The following is a 19,309-nucleotide window of genomic DNA, read 5'->3' as shown; positions in this document are numbered from 1 at the left end:
CCTCTGAGCCATGCTCAGCACAGTTGTCCTCTCCCTCCTTCCTGGAAGGTTCTCTCTTGGCTTCATAGTACCACACTCTCCTTTTGCTTCCCTTCAGTTTTCCTTTATCTCCTTAGCTGGGTCTTTTCATCTCCCCAAACTCTAAGTGGCCCTCAGACTTGGTTCTGGGCTCGCACTTTTTATTTCTCTGTATTCTCCCCAACAAGCGCAGCTAATAGTATCTACATGCTGACGCCTCTGAAACTTATATCTCCCCCTCAGAACCTGGTTTCCAAGCTCCATGCTTGTTTATCTGATTGGCCTCCTGAAACCTCTGATTGGATGGCTTCCAGAGATCTCACACTCTGCTTGTCCAAAGGAAACGCTCATCTCCGTCCAGAACTCTTCACCCCCAGGCCACTCCAATTCAGCAAATGACACGACTCTTCCCTCTGTGGCTCACCCCAGATATTGGGAAATGTGCTTGATGCTTCCCTTGCCTTTACCTCCACATCCCATCCACTAGCAAGCCCTGTGATTCTACTTCCAAAATTCATCTCTAGCCCATCAGCTTGGTCTCACGTGCACCTCCACGCTCCTGGCCACACCTGTTCTCACCTGGGTTCCTGCAACAGCTGTCTCAGTAGTCTCCCCATCTTCATGGCTTCCGCCTCTGCTTAAGTGTGACTGTATAGTTTATCATCTAAGCCAAGTCACTTTCCATTGTGAAAGGGACATTATTGATAATTATACCTGGATGACAGGAATAAGCTGGAACTGTCCTGGGCAAAAGAGAGCATGTAGTTACCCTACCTCTCAGTCTAGCATACAAACTATACTCAGATCATGTCTCTCCCCTGCTTAAAATCCTTCAATGGATTCCCATGTCCCTTAAAATATAATCCAGGTGCTTATCACGGCTTACAAAGCCCAGTGTGATCTGTCCCTGGCCACCCTCCAGCAGCATCTCATGCCACCCCTTCCTAAGCTCCCCACTCTCCAGTATCACCAACAAACCAAGATTTTCTTTGGCACAGGACGTTTGCAGGTGACATTTTCTCTGCCCACATACTCCTCTGCTCGCTTTTCACAAGGATGGGAATGTCTCACCTGTGGGGCTCTCCCGAATTCACTCTTTCTTGAGAGAGGCCTTCCTGGTCATCCTGGCTGGCTCACTCTGGTTATTCTTTACAGTTTACCAATTTTTAACATGTGGGATTCTTTTACTCAATTTTTGGTTTATTCTTCTAATTTTTGTTTGGGTTTTCTTTTGGTCCATCTTCCTCCCTTGTATTATAAAATCAGTGAGAGAAGTGACCATTTCTCTCTTGTTCACCCCTAATATCCAGTACCTGGCATATAATGGCATCTCAACAAATGCTTATTGAAAATGAATAATTGACCTAGTCTTTTATTTTACTAATACAAGAAAGGTTTTCTTTCAAAGAAGGTCAGACTAGTTATAAGGAACAGGAAGGCGCTAAGGAAGAGGGAGATAAGAAAGGTAAAGAAGAAGGAATAAGAGCAGAGTCAAGGGGAAGCAAGAGGCAGAGGGATCAAACCCACAAAGGATGGTTAACCCCAAGGGGAGCAGAAACTTCTCTGGCTCTGAGAAAGGAACGAGGGTGAAGAGAGTGGGGTCAGGGGATGCAGCACATTTGAGATGGACGACAGGGACCTGAGGGAATCTGGTTGTACCTGCTCTTGCTGTAGGTGAGTGTCCCCAGGACTCGTCACACTCCAGTGCGTTCGCCCGTTTTCTTGTCTGTCTTTAGAGCCAGTAGGTAGGGAACCCAAGGGCGAAGGCCTGTCTCTTTTATTGTGTGTTGTCATTGTATCCACAGTGCCTGTCATAGGGCCTCACAAATAGTAGCTGCTTTATACATATTTGTTGAAATGAATGAATAAAGTCTGAGAAGAGTATTGTTCAGAAGTGGACAGAACTGGGGGGAGGGTTTGGGAGTTGTAGAAAGTATGGATGTGGTTTGGATCTGCAGAATGTGGTAATGAGTCACTTTGAGGTGACTACTAAATCTGTACAAATATCATACTCACACCAGCCAAAATGATATAATTTTACTTCATCATAGAAAATATTCAGTTTTCTCCAACGATACTGTGCACACTCCCTCATAGAAATGAAAATGAGGAACGCCATGTGCAAATAAACTGTTAGTCGTTGTGGTAGCTGATGAGAAGCCTTGGGAGAAATAAATGAATATTTTGAATTTCCAAAGTACTGTGCTGATTATCAGAGGGGCAAGTTAGCAGAGAACACTCTGTGAGACTAGAGGAGGGGAAAAAGGACACACTGTATTTCTCTGAGTCTAAGACCCCTAGACTGAAAGATGTGTTACTATTTATACACCACCAAGAAAAAAGATGCTACCATTTAGATTCAGACATAATGTTTTCTTATCACTCTGAATTTTTACTTTACACTTACTGAGAGAGTTCTTTTAAACTTAGACATAGATTTTAATCTTACATCACTCTTGTGTATAAACAAAAAGGAAAGCATACACAAAATTAATCCTAAAGCAATGACAACAATTTCATGAGTGCTGCCTGGTCATTAGTGAATGTAAGACACATCCTAATTTCAGAAATGTATAATCAAGAAATGTGTGTCCTAGAAATGATGAAATATGAGATATAAATGTAAACCTATGCAAGTTCTCTCTCTCTCACTATATTTACTGAGAAGAAATAATAATAAGCTTTGAGCTATTATTAATCATCAGGTGTGATGGGGGTGCTCCTGAGGTGAGGTTCAGCTTCATACCAGCCCCTCAGCTATGGAGGACCTCCCCAGAGAGGAGCAGGTTATCCACAACTGGTCCTGATGATGGTCCATGTTCCAAGCTCCCTCCTTAGCTGAGGTGTCACCTCACCTGGCGCAGCACTGCCTTTATTCTAACCCCAGAATGACTGAGGGCCTCTTCTCTTCCTGCAGAGATGGCAGATGGGAAAGAGCTCACCCCATCTCCTTCCTAGTCACACTCCACCACTGCCTCTTTAAGCTCTGCTGGCATGGGTGCTCCAACCTTTTAGAAATCCCCAGAACAGTCACCGGCTCCTACACATGTCAACTCTCTCAAGAACTCCCTCACCGTACTCCCTTCTGCTTTGATAGGGGCACCAGAATGAGCTGGGAGTGTTTGCAGTGAGCACGCACCCAGCTGAGAACTGAACAGGCATTCTTCTATTCTTCTTGGCACCCTGAACCAATGTGAGGAAATCACCTATCTCCACAAATACTGCACTCCCCACAAGACTGACGACACTGCCGTCTCTCCCTCCCTTTCCTCTGGCGTTTCCTAAGTGGACCAGAGGTGGAATGGGTTGGAGAGGTGTTGATTGCAGAGGCCGGCACTGCTGCCTCTTTGTCAGCCTTGGGAGTTTACTGAGGTCTGGCCCTGCTTCCTGGATGCCCTCTCTAGGATGTGGGGTTCTTGGAGCCGCTGTGTCCTCAGCTGTGGGTGATAGAAAAGAAGCATCACTCAACAGCCTGTTTTTCACTCTCGGGTGCATAGGGAGCCCTTTCACCATTCTCTAGTTTCCCAGGTTTGCTTTTTGAAATCTGTAATTATGGGAAAGAAGACCCAGGTCCTCTCTGAGGACAGTGTGCTTTGCTTACACACACATTTATTACCTGTGGAGTCCTGTCAAACCACTCTGTTTAAACCGTAGTTGCAAAATCGCCCGTCAATGACCCACTGATACGTTTCCTGAAAGAGTTGGACAAATGGGCAATAACTCAGGCTGGCCAGCGTGCCTAGTTCCTGGACGATCTGACCTGGGAGGGAGCCAGTGCACTGAGATCATCCTTTATTCTCTGCAGGGTGGACTTGGGACTGTCCAAAATAGTCTAACAAAGAGTCTCTAAAAACCTCAATTTATCCTTCCAGTAAAGATGCCTGCGGAACTCATTCGTCCTTTTATTCACTATTCAACACCCATTTAATGATCCCCCCAGTATGTGGCAGGAACTGTTCTGGGCGCTGGGAATCTGAGATAGACAAGATCAGTGCTCTCATGCGGGTAACATTCCACTGGAGAGGTATTATTAAGCTAATCAGTATTTAATGAAATTGAATTAAAATATATTGTCCAGTTACTTGTTTATGTGCTAATAACGGCTGCCAAGTTCAGGTGTCAACTCTATAACCTACGGCTAAGAATCCAAACACCCAGGCTTCACAGGCTGGATTTGAATTTCGGCTTTGCCACTGACTGTGGTAGGTAAGGGTAGTAACATGCAAAAATGATTATGATAAGCTGTGGAGTGAAAAAGCAGAACATAAAACGATAGTGTTATATCACCCTGTTTTTGTTTATGGGTTCGTATGTCTACATGCACTGAGACAATAGATTGGAAACATGACGTTTCTACAGAGGTTCTTCCTGCACGCCGGTCCCCCACCCCCACCACCGCGCCCGCCCCGTCTAGGCTGATGAAATTCGTATTGCTTTTATTTTCATTTTTATACTTATTTTAAATTTTTCGATTTTTCTTCAGTGGACATGTTTGTCCAATAAGATTCATTAAGTCTGCCTGTGTCTAGGCATTTTCCTAGGTACTGAGTATGATGATGAAGAAAACCAACAACCCAGTTCCTGTCCTGATCGGGATTCCAAGGATGAGATAAGGAAAAACAGCAAATGTCCATTTATAATATAGTTGACTTGTATATGCCTCTCTCTCTTTACACACACACCTCCCCACAACAACACTAAATGTGCAAACACATACGTACACATAAATAACGCACCGAAATGAACAACGATTATAAAATAAGAATCGATAAACCTGTCAGAGTCACATAAAAAATTTATAATGGAAGATAAGAGGAAAAAAGATGTCCCTAATCTTTTCTCTGCTGCGGCCTCTCCCGTTGCCGAGCACAGGCTCCCGACGCGCATGCTCAGCAGCCATGGCTCACGGGCCCAGCCGCTACCGCGGCATGTGGGATCCTCCCTGAGCAGGGCAGGAGCCCGCGTCCCCTGCATCGGCAGGCGGACTCTCAACCACTGCGCCAGCAGGGAAGCCCAGATGTCCCTAATCTTTATGTGCCATATTCCATCTGTTAATAATCCTATTCTGACCTTTTCTTTTCCATATGATTTCTTTTTCTCTCAGGACTGCATCTCTTTCAGTGTTAAACAATGTGTTTCCAGCACTTGACCTTGAAAACTATAGGCCCTACTCGTCTCTGGCAAAAGAAGTCTCCTCAAGATAAGAAATAGAAAATGTTCCCTCTCTCCTGGAGCTGCAAGAATAGCAGATAGGATCACAAAAACTGTATCCAGAAAAGTTATTTCTAACAGAGGAGTTTTTTAAAACAACAACAACGACAAAAGAGACATCAGAGATTGTCACTGTGTCCTGTGAGAGCAACCCTGTAATACTTTATTTATTATTTAGACACTAATCTGTGTATTTGAAGCAAAATTCTTTTTTGATGGAAGCTTTTAGACTGGAAAAGTGGACAGCTGGGTCATGCCAAGGCAACGGCACTGAGCTATAGAAACCCTCAAAACTGTTGGAGGGCATATGGGCGGGCTGCCCTCCTGGACAGCAGAGTGACACTTCACAGTGAAAACAAGGATGTGCACGCCAGCAATATCACTCTTTTGATATACATGGCACATTGCGGATGTCATCTTTTTTCTGGCCCAATGCATGTAACGTCTGCTTGTTTCATTTGCGTTTTTCTGGTTACTAATGATTTGTGCATCCCTCTGTGAGCTTATTACTTCTAGTGTGTTGTCTGTAAACTATTTTTTGTGTACCTTTCACCCATTTTTCTATTGGGGTTGCCGTCTTTTTCTTAATGATTCACAGAAGTTCCTTGTATATTTGAAATATTAATCCCTTGCCGTAATTTAGACGTTGTCTTTTCCCATTCTCTATCTGAAAATAAATTCTTAATTTTCATGTAATGAAATACCATTTTATGTCTTGTGTTTTGTGCTTTTGAAGTTTTATTTTTTTCTTTTTCTTTTCTTTTTTTTTTTTTGTGGTACGCGGGCCTCTCACTGTTGTGGCCTCTCCCGTTGCGGAGCACAGGCTCCAGACGCGCAGGCTCAGCAGCCATGGCTCACGGGCCCAGCCGCTCCGCGGCATGTGGGATCTTCCCAGACCGGGGCACGAACCTGTGTCCCCTGCATCGGCAGGCGGACTCTCAACCACTGCGCCACCAGGGAAGCCCGCTTTTGAAGTTTTGTTTAAGAATTTTTTCCTCATCTCTACATCACAAATATATTATTTGATATTCTTTTCTATTAACTTTATAGTTTTACCTTCATGTTTATGTATTTAATACTTCTGGAGTGAACATTTGTATACGTATTAGGTAAGGATCCAGTTTTATTTTTCTCTTTCCAAAACTATTAAGTAACCCATCCTGTCTTCAATGATTTGTGATGTCTCCTTGATCGTATACTAATGTCCTATATGTGTGACCCTAGCTCTGTACTCTCTATTCTATTCCATTGGTCAATATATCTTTTGTTGAGCAAATACTACTGTTTTTTACTGTGCTCTTCTGTACATCTTAACACCTCATATGGTAAGTGCCTCTTCTTAATATTCTCCTTTTTTAGGATTGACTTTTGTATGCATGAACCTTTACTTCTTGATATGAATTTTGGAGTAATTTTCTTCAGTTCTGGGAAAATTCAACTGGAATTTTCATTAGAATTGCATTAAATTTGTGGATTAATTTGTGGTAGAATCAACATGTCTACAATATTAAGTCATCCCATCAGTGAGCCAGGAACTTCTCTCCATTTGTTTGAATCATCTTTTAAGGTGTTTGTTAGAGGTTTGAAATCTCCATTGTGGTGCTGTGTATTACTGGTGAAACCAGTCCTTAGGAATTTTATAGTTATGTTGTTACCATGAATTGTTTATTATTATTAATCATATTTTCCATTTTGTTATTTCTGCTATGGAGAAATGATTTGGCTTTTGGATCAAGTGTTGGGCAACCTTATTAAATTTCCTTAGTAATTCTATAGTTTGTTGATTTTGTGTGCTTTTTGAGGTTGAAGATTATACTAACTGCAAATATGACAGTTTCATCTCTGCCTTTCCAATCCTTGTATCTCTTACTTTCGAAATTTTCTGTGGCATTGGCCAGGGCTTCCAGAGCTGTGTTACACAACAGTGGTGATAGTAGCATTCCTTTTCTCATTCCAGATCCTGAACGGCAATGAATTAAAGGTTTTTCCATTAAATAAAATATGTGCTATAGCTTTTTGGCAAATAACCTTATAAAATTAAGAAATTTCACTTTGATACGTAGTTTTCTAAAGGATTTTTAAAAAGCAACCATAAATATGCCTTCAGCTTTATCAAATGCTTTTTAAAAATCAGCTGAGATAATATTATTTTCTCCTTTAAGCTATCATTGTGGTGAATTACATTGATTCTGTAATGTTGGCATTCCAAGAATAAACCGCACTCAATTATGAGGCACCTTTAATACTCATATTTGGTTTGGTAACACTATGCTGTGTTTTGAATTTTTTGCACCTTTGGAATTGAAATGGGACTATTGTTTTCTTGTACTGTCCACTCTTGTTTTAGAACCAAGTTACTCTAGCTTCTTTAAAATGGCTGTCCAGCTTCATTCTTTATCGGTTTTCTACAACAATCTGTGTAACTTAGAATTAACTGTCCCCTGAGATTTTAGCAGACTGTCTTGAAAAACCATCTGGCTTTAGTGGAGGATACTGGGAGGAGAGATCTTTGACAACCACTTCTACTTATCTAATACTTATTTGTTTTCCTAAAGATGTCTATGTCTCTTTGCATCAAAAGGATGCTTACTTAAACAAATAACCTTGAGGGTGTTGGTTCATCTAAATTAACAAACGGTGTGTCACCAGTAAGTTGATTATATGAATATCTGAGAACAGTGACTCTGTATTAAGCCCAAATTTGAACAAGGAAAGGGGAACTCAGATTAATCTCATTTGGGTCTGTATAGGGAATCTCTGTCTCTGTGAACTGGTTCTAACCAGCTCAGAATAATGCTGCTGAAGAGCTTTTATGCTGAGAAATGCTATAGTCGTTTAAAGGTAGGATAATTATTGGGTTTGGTTGTGTTGCAGTTATTGTTGTTGGGTTTTCTTGCCGCGCCATGTGACATGTAGGATCCCAATTCCCCCACCAGGGATCAAACCCACGTACCCCGCATTGGAAAAATGGAGTCTTAACCACCGGACCACCAGGGAAGTCCAGTCATTGTTGTTGTTGAATGCTGTCTTGTGACTTCTGCCAGAAGAATGCAGGTGCAGTCTTACGTGTGAGCCACCAGTGGTTGACTGAGAGGAGAAACGCGGTAGATCTGTTCTCTTAAATGGCTGTTTCTAGGTTTGATAGTGAGTTGTGTTAGACTTGTGTGTGATTCTAGGAAGTCGGTCATTTCTTTATGACACTTGCAGTCCAGTGGAGGGTGTTTTCCCGCACTCTTGGAGCATGGGAAGAGTGAGAAGCCCCCCAGAGCAGAAACCACCCACCTCCTAGCAGGTTGCCTCGCCTCAGTATTAGGGAGCTGCTGCCCTCTACCAGATAAACATATAGGCAAGTGTAGGTCCTGGTCTCAGGAAGCTCAGAGCAGCTGTGTAAAAAATGTTTCCTTTTCTGATGGATGCATTTGCCCCCCATGTTTGTTTTCTTGGGGAGAAAATGCAGTCATATAATCAAGAGTGTACACAAGAATTTAATATTTCTTAAGTTGTTTGAATGTAATATCTCTTTTAATCTCCCTGAGTGAACTGAAGGATAGGGAATGGGGAATCCAGCCTTTCTGGTGCTGAAGCTGTGTATTTGCAGAAGCTGCCCTTGCCTCAAGGATTGGTTTGTCAGCGCCTAGAAGAACAAAGGAAAGGACCTGTGGAACTTGGAATTAGAAGTAGTCCCAGGCATGTGCTGGGAATTAAGAGATGGCTCTCTGGAAGAAAAAACAAAAACACTGACTTGGGCTTCCCTAGTGGCGCAGTGGTTGAGAGTCCGCCTACCGATTCAGGGGACACGGGTTCGTGCCCCGGTCCGGGAAGATCCCACATGCCGCGGAGCGGCTAGGCCCGTGAGCCATGGCCGCTGAGCCTGCGCGTCCGGAGCCCGTGCTCCGCAACAGGAGAGGCCACAACAGTGAGAGGCCCGCGTACCGCAAAACAAAAAAACAAAACAAAAAAAACCCTGACTTAAGTGTTTGTCGATTTCCATGGTGTAAATACTGCCACCACAGCTAATTTCAAAAGACGAAGACTTAACAGTTGGCTTGCAAAATCCCTGAAAATGTAACAGTTAGCTCTCCTGAGCTAGTATGAGCTGATTCCAGCACACCAGAAGGTAATCCACTTCCAAAGGGTAGAGACTACCAGCTATACCTTTGAAACTAAGTTGAAAGTTTCAAAGATTTCCCAGGTGAAAATAAGAAGCAAACCAAACTCTTTTAAAAAGCACTGGCTTTGGACTTCCCTGGCAGTCCAGTGGTTAAGATTCTCAGCTCCCAATGCAGGGGGCACGGGTCTGATCCCTGGTTGGGGAACTAGCATCCTGCATGAGGCACAGCATGGCCTAAAAATAAATAAATAAATAAAAAATAAAAAGTACTGGCTTTTTAAGAAAACTCTGTTGAGAGAAAAATTAAAGTTTACTTCCCACAGTGCTTGCAAAGATAGCTACGTCATAGGTTATATATATTCTGTACCTTGAGCAAATACATTAATAAGTTATAGAAGTTGGTTGTCAGAGAATGAATAAGATAATTTTCCACTTTAAAAGATGGTTCTTAATTGAAAAAAAGCTACAACAAAGGTAAGCATTAGTGTTCATCAAAAGATACCATAAAGAAACTTTTTAAAAAAGCAAATTTATTAGACAACTTTGCAGTTGCTGGGATTAAACTTATTACTCTAAACATTGATAAATAAAGGGAAAGAAAGCATTTTAAAAGAATTAGTGCATAGCTGTACATTATAATTTTGTTGAATCGTAAGTTTGTTAAATATAAAACCAAATACATTACTCCCATGAAAATGACTGAAAACATGAAAATAAAAGCCACAAGCTGGGGGAAGATACTTGTAACATACATAATCAAAAAGGCTTTATATGAAGTATATAAAGAGCTCCTACTAATCAATAAAAAAGGAAAAGGAAATAAATATAAATTTCACAGAAGAGAAAGTACAAATGGCTCATCAATATGTAAAAATGGGGAATCTCATTGACAATCAGGAAAACACAAATTTAAACTACAATGTGATACTATTTATCACTCACCAACTTGACATAAAAAACAAATATGGCCTAGGATGTGGAGCAAGGGGGCCATGTATCCACTACTTGTGGGAATATAAATATATAAAATATAGAAATATGTATTGTAAATATATATATATAACCATTTTGGAAAGATAATTTGGTATTACCAACTAAGGTTCAACATAATCATATTCTATTTCACTTCTAGGTCTCTACCTTTTGAACTCTTGTACTGGAATATTTGCACAAGATTGCCAGAAGCAACACTGTAATAGCGAAACAGAAAAAACCCAAATGTTGAAATAAGCTGTGTTACATTCATGCTTGGCAATAGTCTTCAGCATTGAAAATGGAAGAACTACTGCAACAGTCATCAACATGCCTATGTCTAAGGAACATATTGTTGACCAAAATAAGCAAATGACTAGTGAATCCATACAATAGAAATCTATTTACAGAAAGTTCAAAAACTGGAAAAACCTTAAAAATATATTAATATATTATTATTATATTATTAATATAAAATATATTAATATATTAATTTTGTGTATGCTTTCCTTTTTGTTTATACACAAGAGTGATGTAAGATTAAAATCTATGTCTAAGTTTAAAAGAACTCTCTCAGTAAGTGTAAAGTAAAAATTCAGAGTGATAAGAAAACATTATGTCTGAATCTAAATGGTAGCATCTTTTTTCTTGGTGGTGTATAAATAGTAACACATCTTTCAGTCTAGGGGTCTTAGACTCAGAGAAATACAGTGTGTCCTTTTTCCCCTCCTCTAGTCTCACAGAGTGTTCTCTGCTAACTTGCCCCTCTGATAATCAGCACAGTACTTTGGAAATTCAAAATATTCATTTATTTCTCCCAAGGCTTCTCATCAGCTACCACAACGACTAACAGTTTATTTGCACATGGCGTTCCTCATTTTCATTTCTATGAGGGAGTGTGCACAGTATCGTTGGAGAAAACTGAATATTTTCTATGATGAAGTAAAATTATATCATTTTGGCTGGTGTGAGTATGATATTTGTACAGATTTAGTAGTCACCTCAAAGTGACTCATTACCACATTCTGCAGATCCAAACCACATCCATACTTTCTACAACTCCCAAACCCTCCCCCCAGTTCTGTCCACTTCTGAACAATACTCTTCTCAGACTTTATTCATTCATTTCAACAAATATGTATAAAGCAGCTACTATTTGTGAGGCCCTATGACAGGCACTGTGGATACAATGACAACACACAATAAAAGAGACAGGCCTTCGCCCTTGGGTTCCCTACCTACTGGCTCTAAAGACAGACAAGAAAACGGGCGAACGCACTGGAGTGTGACGAGTCCTGGGGACACTCACCTACAGCAAGAGCAGGTACAACCAGATTCCCTCAGGTCCCTGTCGTCCATCTCAAATGTGCTGCATCCCCTGACCCCACTCTCTTCACCCTCGTTCCTTTCTCAGAGCCAGAGAAGTTTCTGCTCCCCTTGGGGTTAACCATCCTTTGTGGGTTTGATCCCTCTGCCTCTTGCTTCCCCTTGACTCTGCTCTTATTCCTTCTTCTTTACCTTTCTTATCTCCCTCTTCCTTAGCGCCTTCCTGTTCCTTATAACTAGTCTGACCTTCTTTGAAAGAAAACCTTTCTTGTATTAGTAAAATAAAAGACTAGGTCAATTATTCATTTTCAATAAGCATTTGTTGAGATGCCATTATATGCCAGGTACTGGATATTAGGGGTGAACAAGAGAGAAATGGTCACTTCTCTCACTGATTTTATAATACAAGGGAGGAAGATGGACCAAAAGAAAACCCAAACAAAAATTAGAAGAATAAACCAAAAATTGAGTAAAAGAATCCCACATGTTAAAAATTGGTAAACTGTAAAGAATAACCAGAGTGAGCCAGCCAGGATGACCAGGAAGGCCTCTCTCAAGAAAGAGTGAATTCGGGAGAGCCCCACAGGTGAGACATTCCCATCCTTGTGAAAAGCGAGCAGAGGAGTATGTGGGCAGAGAAAATGTCACCTGCAAACGTCCTGTGCCAAAGAAAATCTTGGTTTGTTGGTGATACTGGAGAGTGGGGAGCTTAGGAAGGGGTGGCATGAGATGCTGCTGGAGGGTGGCCAGGGACAGATCACACTGGGCTTTGTAAGCCGTGATAAGCACCTGGATTATATTTTAAGGGACATGGGAATCCATTGAAGGATTTTAAGCAGGGGAGAGACATGATCTGAGTATAGTTTGTATGCTAGACTGAGAGGTAGGGTAACTACATGCTCTCTTTTGCCCAGGACAGTTCCAGCTTATTCCTGTCATCCAGGTATAATTATCAATAATGTCCCTTTCACAATGGAAAGTGACTTGGCTTAGATGATAAACTATACAGTCACACTTAAGCAGAGGCGGAAGCCATGAAGATGGGGAGACTACTGAGACAGCTGTTGCAGGAACCCAGGTGAGAACAGGTGTGGCCAGGAGCGTGGAGGTGCACGTGAGACCAAGCTGATGGGCTAGAGATGAATTTTGGAAGTAGAATCACAGGGCTTGCTAGTGGATGGGATGTGGAGGTAAAGGCAAGGGAAGCATCAAGCACATTTCCCAATATCTGGGGTGAGCCACAGAGGGAAGAGTCGTGTCATTTGCTGAATTGGAGTGGCCTGGGGGTGAAGAGTTCTGGACGGAGATGAGCGTTTCCTTTGGACAAGCAGAGTGTGAGATCTCTGGAAGCCATCCAATCAGAGGTTTCAGGAGGCCAATCAGATAAACAAGCATGGAGCTTGGAAACCAGGTTCTGAGGGGGAGATATAAGTTTCAGAGGCGTCAGCATGTAGATACTATTAGCTGCGCTTGTTGGGGAGAATACAGAGAAATAAAAAGTGCGAGCCCAGAACCAAGTCTGAGGGCCACTTAGAGTTTGGGGAGATGAAAAGACCCAGCTAAGGAGATAAAGGAAAACTGAAGGGAAGCAAAAGGAGAGTGTGGTACTATGAAGCCAAGAGAGAACCTTCCAGGAAGGAGGGAGAGGACAACTGTGCTGAGCATGGCTCAGAGGCCTCCTGATAGGAGGAGAGAAACATGTCAGTTGTTTTGGCAACATGGAGGTCAGTGGTGACCAGAGCTGTTTTGCTGAGTGGTGGGGACAGAGGACAGGCTGGTGTGGGTTCAAGTGTGAGTCAGAAGCGAGGAATCAGAAAGTGCAGATGGGCAGGTTTTCAACAAGTCTGACTATAAAGAGGAAGAGGAAAACGTGCAAGAGTGAAGAGTGATGTGGATTGAACGCAGGGTTTTCAATGTGGTGCTTTATTGGGAAAGCTGTTACTGACTGTCTGGACTCTGCAAGGTTTTGCCCATGTGAGGAACAAGCACATTTTCCTCCCTGGCGTGAGTGTCACTGCGTGTCCTGTGCAAGAGAAGAGCACCACAGGAGCTGGGCAGAAGGAGAGCACAAACCAGGAAGTGTTTGTGTCCTACAACGTCCCTCCTGCGCCCTGAAAGGACAGAGATTAACACCGTGCCCAGCTGGCACGGGGGAAATGTTTACCAGTCCCAGCACCACAAGCGGGGCAAAGAAGGGTGGACGTGGAGCTCAGAGTAAATAAACTGATAACCGGCACACGCTTCTCCTCTGAAAGTGGGATTCAGGAGCACTCCTAAGGGGAGACGATTCATGATGAAATGATCCCTGTAGGGGAAAGACAAGTTTAACTTCCTTGTCAAGGAGGAAGAAAAAGTGTGTCTGTAAGGTAGTTAGTCACAGGAGAACTTTCTCATACAGTTCCCATCAGAAGGCACTGTCAGAGGTGTACGTAGAGGCTGTGTCTCAGAAAAGTGAGTCTGACAAAATAAAGCAGGAGCAGGGTAACCGGGATTAGGGAGAGTGTGGTGGCAGATTGGCTGGCAAGAACAGGCTCAAAGCACTGCTGAGTTTAGGGCTCTAGTGGTAAAGTCTCAACAGACCCCAGGTTGTAAGGAGACTCCTATTATGAGAATGTTCACTATTAGATTTCTATCCCAGGTACTGAAGGTATAGAATTTGCAAAATGAGGGGAAAGAAAGGAGAAGTAGGAGAAAGGATGACTTGAAAGTTTAGATAAAGCAAGTTCTCCAAATTATTGTAAATAGGAAAAATTTAATAATCAGCCTTTTTATTACTTGAAATAAAAGTTGGATACAGAAGTCTATTCACCATTCTTTTTTTTTTGGGGCTGCATTGGGTCTTCGTTGTTGCACGCGGGCTTTCTCTAGTTGCGGCGAGCGGGGGCTACTCTTCGTTGCGGTGCGTGGGCTTCTCATTGCGGTGGCTTCTCTTGCTGCGGAGCACGGGCTCTAGGCGCGCGGGCTTCTGTAGTTGTGGCGTGTGGGATCAGTAGTTGTGGCTCGCGGGCTCTAGAGCGCAGGCTCGGTAGTTGTGGTGCACAGGCTTAGTTGCTTTGCGGCATGTGGATCTTCCCGGACTAGGGCTCGAACCCGTGTCCCCTGCATTGGCAGGTGGATTCTTAACCACTGTGCCACCACAGAAGCCCCTGTTCCCCACTCTTTAAAGTGTTAGATCATTTTACTTCTTGGAATCTCTAATCTGAAAAAACTAAACACCAAAACCAAATTTTTATCCAAGGAAGAAGGTTATTGGTTTCTCTAGGAATTTGTGATTTATAGAGTCACTCATAATTCCTGTGCTCTAACAGGCCCAAACCCCTTTTATTAGACACCGTTTTCCTCAGTAAGAAGTAACATGCTGGGACTTCCGTGGCAGTCCAGTGGTTAAGACTTGGAGCTCTCACTGCCGTGGGCCTGGGTTCAATCCCTGGGGGGAGAACTAAGATCCCACAAGCCATGCGGCATGACTGGAAAAAGAGTAACATGCTGCTGGCTTTCCTCTGTTGGGAAGGGTCCAGGGAGGGAAAGTGACTTCTTCTCAAGGACCTGATACATATCCAATGCAATACAAAACCTCCTGATACTTAATCTTGATGGCGTCCCTATGCCTCCGTTTCTGGACATGTTTATTCCTGGACACTTGCATCAGGCAAGGAATATAGAGTGAAGGGAGACAGCGTTGGAGGCACTTCTGGATGGCACAGACAGAAATTGGTTCATAGATGGATTTGTAGGTGTTGCTGAGAGATGAACAGAAGATCAAGGTGCAGCTGCTGGAGCAGGATTCCACGATCCAGTCGTCCCGAGGCTGTGTCCCCTGCCCGCACACAGACACCACTGAGGACGCACTAAGGGCACTAGACCCCAGGGCAGAGAAGCTGACAGGACCCTACTGCCAGGGAGTGAAGAGGCCTGAATACAGAAGGGCTTAGAAAGAGCACCACTGTAAAAAGAGGGGCCTGGAGGGGAGCGGGTCTGATTAGGGGAAGGGGTGGAGCAGGGTGTCTGCCCTGTATGATGCTGAGATTGTGGCCCCGACACCCAAGACACAGGCACAGACTCGGCCTTCACGTGGGTGTCCAGCCATCACCCCTTGGGAACAAACAGGCTGTCCTTATATCAAAGAATAATACACGGTTTTCAACATTCAATCTCTTAAGCATTTATTAGATCTGCTGGCTTCTGTGGACAGAGAACTCACTAGCTCAGCGTCCCTGCCCTTGGGGGCTCACAGCCCCGTCGTCTCCTGAGCAGAGTGAGAGGCAGCTCAGTACTTGTCGGGCAGGCCAGCAGGTCGGAAGTAATTGGGGTCTTTGCCGCTCCGGCCCCATCTATTGGCCAACTGGTCGGCCTCCGAGTCCTCCCGTCCGTGGCCACTGTCTCCATGCTTAAAAAGGTCTGTGACTCTCTGAATATTCTCCCTGGCATCGCTGGAATGGAGGAGGGCAGGTAGGGGATTACTCCAGGGCTGACGAGCAACAGCCCACCCTCCCCATCTCTCCTCTTTCCAAGGAATCGAGGACTCTGACAGGAGCTAGGAAAGAGGGAATGAAGCCTGAGGCTGCCCGGGCTCAGCCCACCTCAGCCCTGCGGGTCCCCTTATGCTGGGTGAACAGCACCCATGGGGGAGGCTTGGGAATCGTCTGTCCCACCAGCCTTGCTCTGCTCTTCAGCCACTCAGACCCCACACAGGACACAGAGGGTGAGGGTGGATAAGAGGAGGAGAGGCCACAGCCCTACAGGAAGTTCTCCAGGGCTTGGCCCCTCCTGGCTGTCCGAGGCTCTCACACCCATCCCTGCATCCTCAGGGCCCCTGGTACCTGATCACTTCAGCAGCCCAGACGCCCCCAGGTCCCCTTTGGGCAGCGTCATAGTTGCCCCGGGCGTGGAAGTACTTGTCTGCATCTTTGTAATTGGCTTCTCTCATGTCAGAGTAGGCTCGCCACATGTCTTTAGCCCCTGGGAGGAAAGCACATAGAGAAAGAATTATCAGGTGGACAGAAAACTGTGACACACCTTAGGGAAGAATCAAGGAATGAAAAATCTTCCACTGACTCAGTTTCATCCTGTGGCTATAGCACCATGAGTGCCATAGATTGAGCAGAGCATTCTTTGTGTCTAGTTTCCTGCTCCTGGTAACTCGAATGAGAGTCGTTATGGGGGGAGGGGCACAGCTGCGTTGGACCTGGTTGTCGGGCCCCTACGATGCCGTCTCTGGACTGCATCTCACTTAGGGCTCTATGTGATACGTTTAAGGAGAGAAGGGAGCTATCTTTATAGGGCAGGATTCCTCAGCTTCATACTATTGACATTTTAAGCCAGATAATTCTTTGCTGTTCAGGGCTGTCCTGGGTATTGTAACACGTTTAACAGCATCCCTCACTTTTACCCACTAACGGGCAACCTATTCCCCAAGTGTGACAACCAAAAGTGTTTCCAAACATTGCCAGATATCTCCAGGACACAAAATTGCCCTTGGCCCCGAACCACTGTTATAAAAGGAAGCCGCATAGGATGAGATCCAGGGGATTTGGGTGAGTGAGGAGGTGACCTGGAGGACAGATTCTGAGAAAGGGGCAGACATGCAGCACCTCTGCCCTGACGCCTAAGAAATGTATTCCTGCTGCGCGAATGCGCTCAATGTGACTTGATTCCCCTGCCTGTTAGGCACGTGAATGGCATCCTGAGGACTTTCTAGTGGACGGTATTGATGACGTGGGCTGCCTGAGGAAGCAAGCCCTCGAGCAGTGGGTCTTTGCCTCAGCCTGGTTACACCTTCCAATCAGCTGGGGAGGTACTGAAAGTCCCATGAGACCTACCTCACAGCCCAGGCCAGTTACCTCACACTCTCTGGGGTGGGTCTCAGGCATCAATAGTTTTCACTGCTCCCCAGGTGAATCCAACATGCAGCTGAGATTGATAAGCCCCCAGCTTGAGGGAGTGGCACTGGGACAAGTCTGCCCAGCAAGAGCTGTGGCCTCGTGCACAGCTGGGTTCAAACTTCTGTCCTGCCACCTGCTGACTGGCACTTAGTCCCTGGGCAGCAGACTCGGCTGCTCTCAGCCTCGGTTTTCTCCCCTTCAGATGGGGGGAGATGCCTCCCTCACGGAGGTATTCTGCAGGTAAGTAGGTGACCAACTGTCCCAGCCTAACCAGAACTGCGCCTGTTTTCCTGGAACTGCCCCAGTTACCGTTGAAAGTGTCCTGGAAAAGTCCTCAGACCTGGGCAAAGCAGGAGAGTTGGTCACCCTGAAGTGCATATAAGGGCCGAGTTCCTACCGGAAGCTTGAGATATGTTATTAGGTTCCCCACCCCGGTCGCACACGGGTTTTTTTGTCAGTTAAAAGGCTATAAAAGGGTAGGAAACAGAGTGAACCAGGGACAGTGTCACTGAGTATAGGAAGCAGGAGCAAGAGCTAAGCTGAAGGTCCCTGAATTATCCAATTAGGAAATGGAAGGTAAGAAGGAAGAGAAGAGGAAGAGAGGAAGGAAGGAAGGAAGAGGGAAAGGGAGGGAGGAAGGGAGAAATGAGTGGAGGGAGAGAAGAAGAGAGGGGAAATAGATGGATAGCTTCCATCCTCCTTCATGCAATTGGTCTGAGGGAAATGCTGTACCATTTCAAGACTTATTTTATGTCTTCCATTCAAACTTCCATTTCAGCTGGGAATGATGACTGTTCTTTCTCTAGTGACTGATTGACATAAATCCTGTGGTTTTCAATCTGTCTGAAAAAAAGCTCCCCAAACACCTGGCACATTCTACCACATAGGGCAGCACCGCCTAAGACAGTAGCTCCAACCCTTAAGAGCGCTCATGGTGAATCCCAGAGGCCCATGGGTGTCATCCCCCCTCCACCAGCCTTACCGTCATAAGCCTCACCAAGGAAGGAAAACCATCGGCTGTGGACTCCCAGCACCAAGGAGCAGAGAATGAGGCCTGTGAAAAGCTTCATTGTGCTGAAATGAAAGGAGAGGGTCAGGGAGACACGGACAAGCCTTGTACACCCACTTTGGGATTTGTATGTCGAGGAGAGCCCGGCTGTTCTTTCCACTTGTTCTCATTAGACTCTCAGTGGTCCACCTAGGCAATATTGCAGTAGGACCTCACTCGGAGCCACTAGCCCTCAGCTCTGAACCCACCAACCCTGAACCCAAGCCTGTCTAAGAGGTCACCAAGGTGTGTATGGTGGAAGAAGAGAGCAGCTGGGACGTAGCTGTGTCTTGCTAAAGCAGCCTGTAATTAATCAAAAAGCATTTCCCATGCACCACGCTGCCAGCTCTGACCTCATTCAGCACAAATACAGAAGAGAAGATTTAAGTAAGTGTTTTCAAAGAAATCACTCCTTGGAGAACTTTCTCACCTGAACCCGGTGGAGCAGACCTGCTGGGGACAGGTGGCTGCATTTATACTGAGCCATCCCTGCTGGGGTCATGGGGTGAGAAGGAAAGCTGGACTGGTGCCTGGGAGAGAGTCCCTGCAGGTCATTTCTCCTACAAAACTGCAAAGGGTAACTTACTGGAGACCAGTGGCTGTCCTCATCCACAGGTCGTATTCCGCATTGTGCAACCCTGAGAAAACAGCAAGGCCTGTTCTGCCTGGTGGCCACTGTCAGGGGTGGAGGGGCTGAGGCCTGGGCCACCTGGGCTGTGGAGAAGAGGGTGTGGAGCTCCA

General features: G+C 44.8%; 1 protein-coding gene across 1 annotated transcript; it reads right to left on the bottom strand.

Moving 5' to 3' along the window:
• Positions 1 to 15,796: 15,796 nt before the first annotated feature.
• Positions 15,797 to 18,590, bottom strand: LOC132525225 (serum amyloid A-2 protein). The gene is made up of 3 exons (XM_060157760.1): positions 18,503 to 18,590; positions 16,459 to 16,597; positions 15,797 to 16,068 (listed from the first exon to the last, which is right to left on the bottom strand). The coding sequence occupies exons 1-3, from the start codon at positions 18,588 to 18,590 to the stop codon at positions 15,906 to 15,908; spliced, it is 390 nt and encodes a 129-aa protein (XP_060013743.1). The 3' UTR covers positions 15,797 to 15,905.
• Positions 18,591 to 19,309: the final 719 nt, after the last annotated feature.

This window comes from Lagenorhynchus albirostris, chromosome 9 (genome assembly GCF_949774975.1).
Source record: "Lagenorhynchus albirostris chromosome 9, mLagAlb1.1, whole genome shotgun sequence".
Taxonomy (NCBI): domain Eukaryota; kingdom Metazoa; phylum Chordata; class Mammalia; order Artiodactyla; family Delphinidae; genus Lagenorhynchus; species Lagenorhynchus albirostris.
The sequence above is the reverse complement of the archived record's forward strand: the minus strand, read 5'-3'. Positions and strand labels throughout refer to the sequence as shown.

Coding starts and splice junctions, on each gene's coding strand:
- LOC132525225 (XM_060157760.1), bottom strand. CDS start 18,590: ATGAAGCTTTTCACAGGCCTCATTCTCTGCTCCTTGGTGCTGGGAGTC. Junction 16,598..18,502: donor CCTTGGTGAGGCTTATGACG/GTAAGGCTGGTG, acceptor CTTTCCTCCCAG/GGGCTAAAGACATGTGGCGA. Junction 16,069..16,458: donor TGGGCTGCTGAAGTGATCAG/GTACCAGGGGCC, acceptor CCTCCATTCCAG/CGATGCCAGGGAGAATATTC.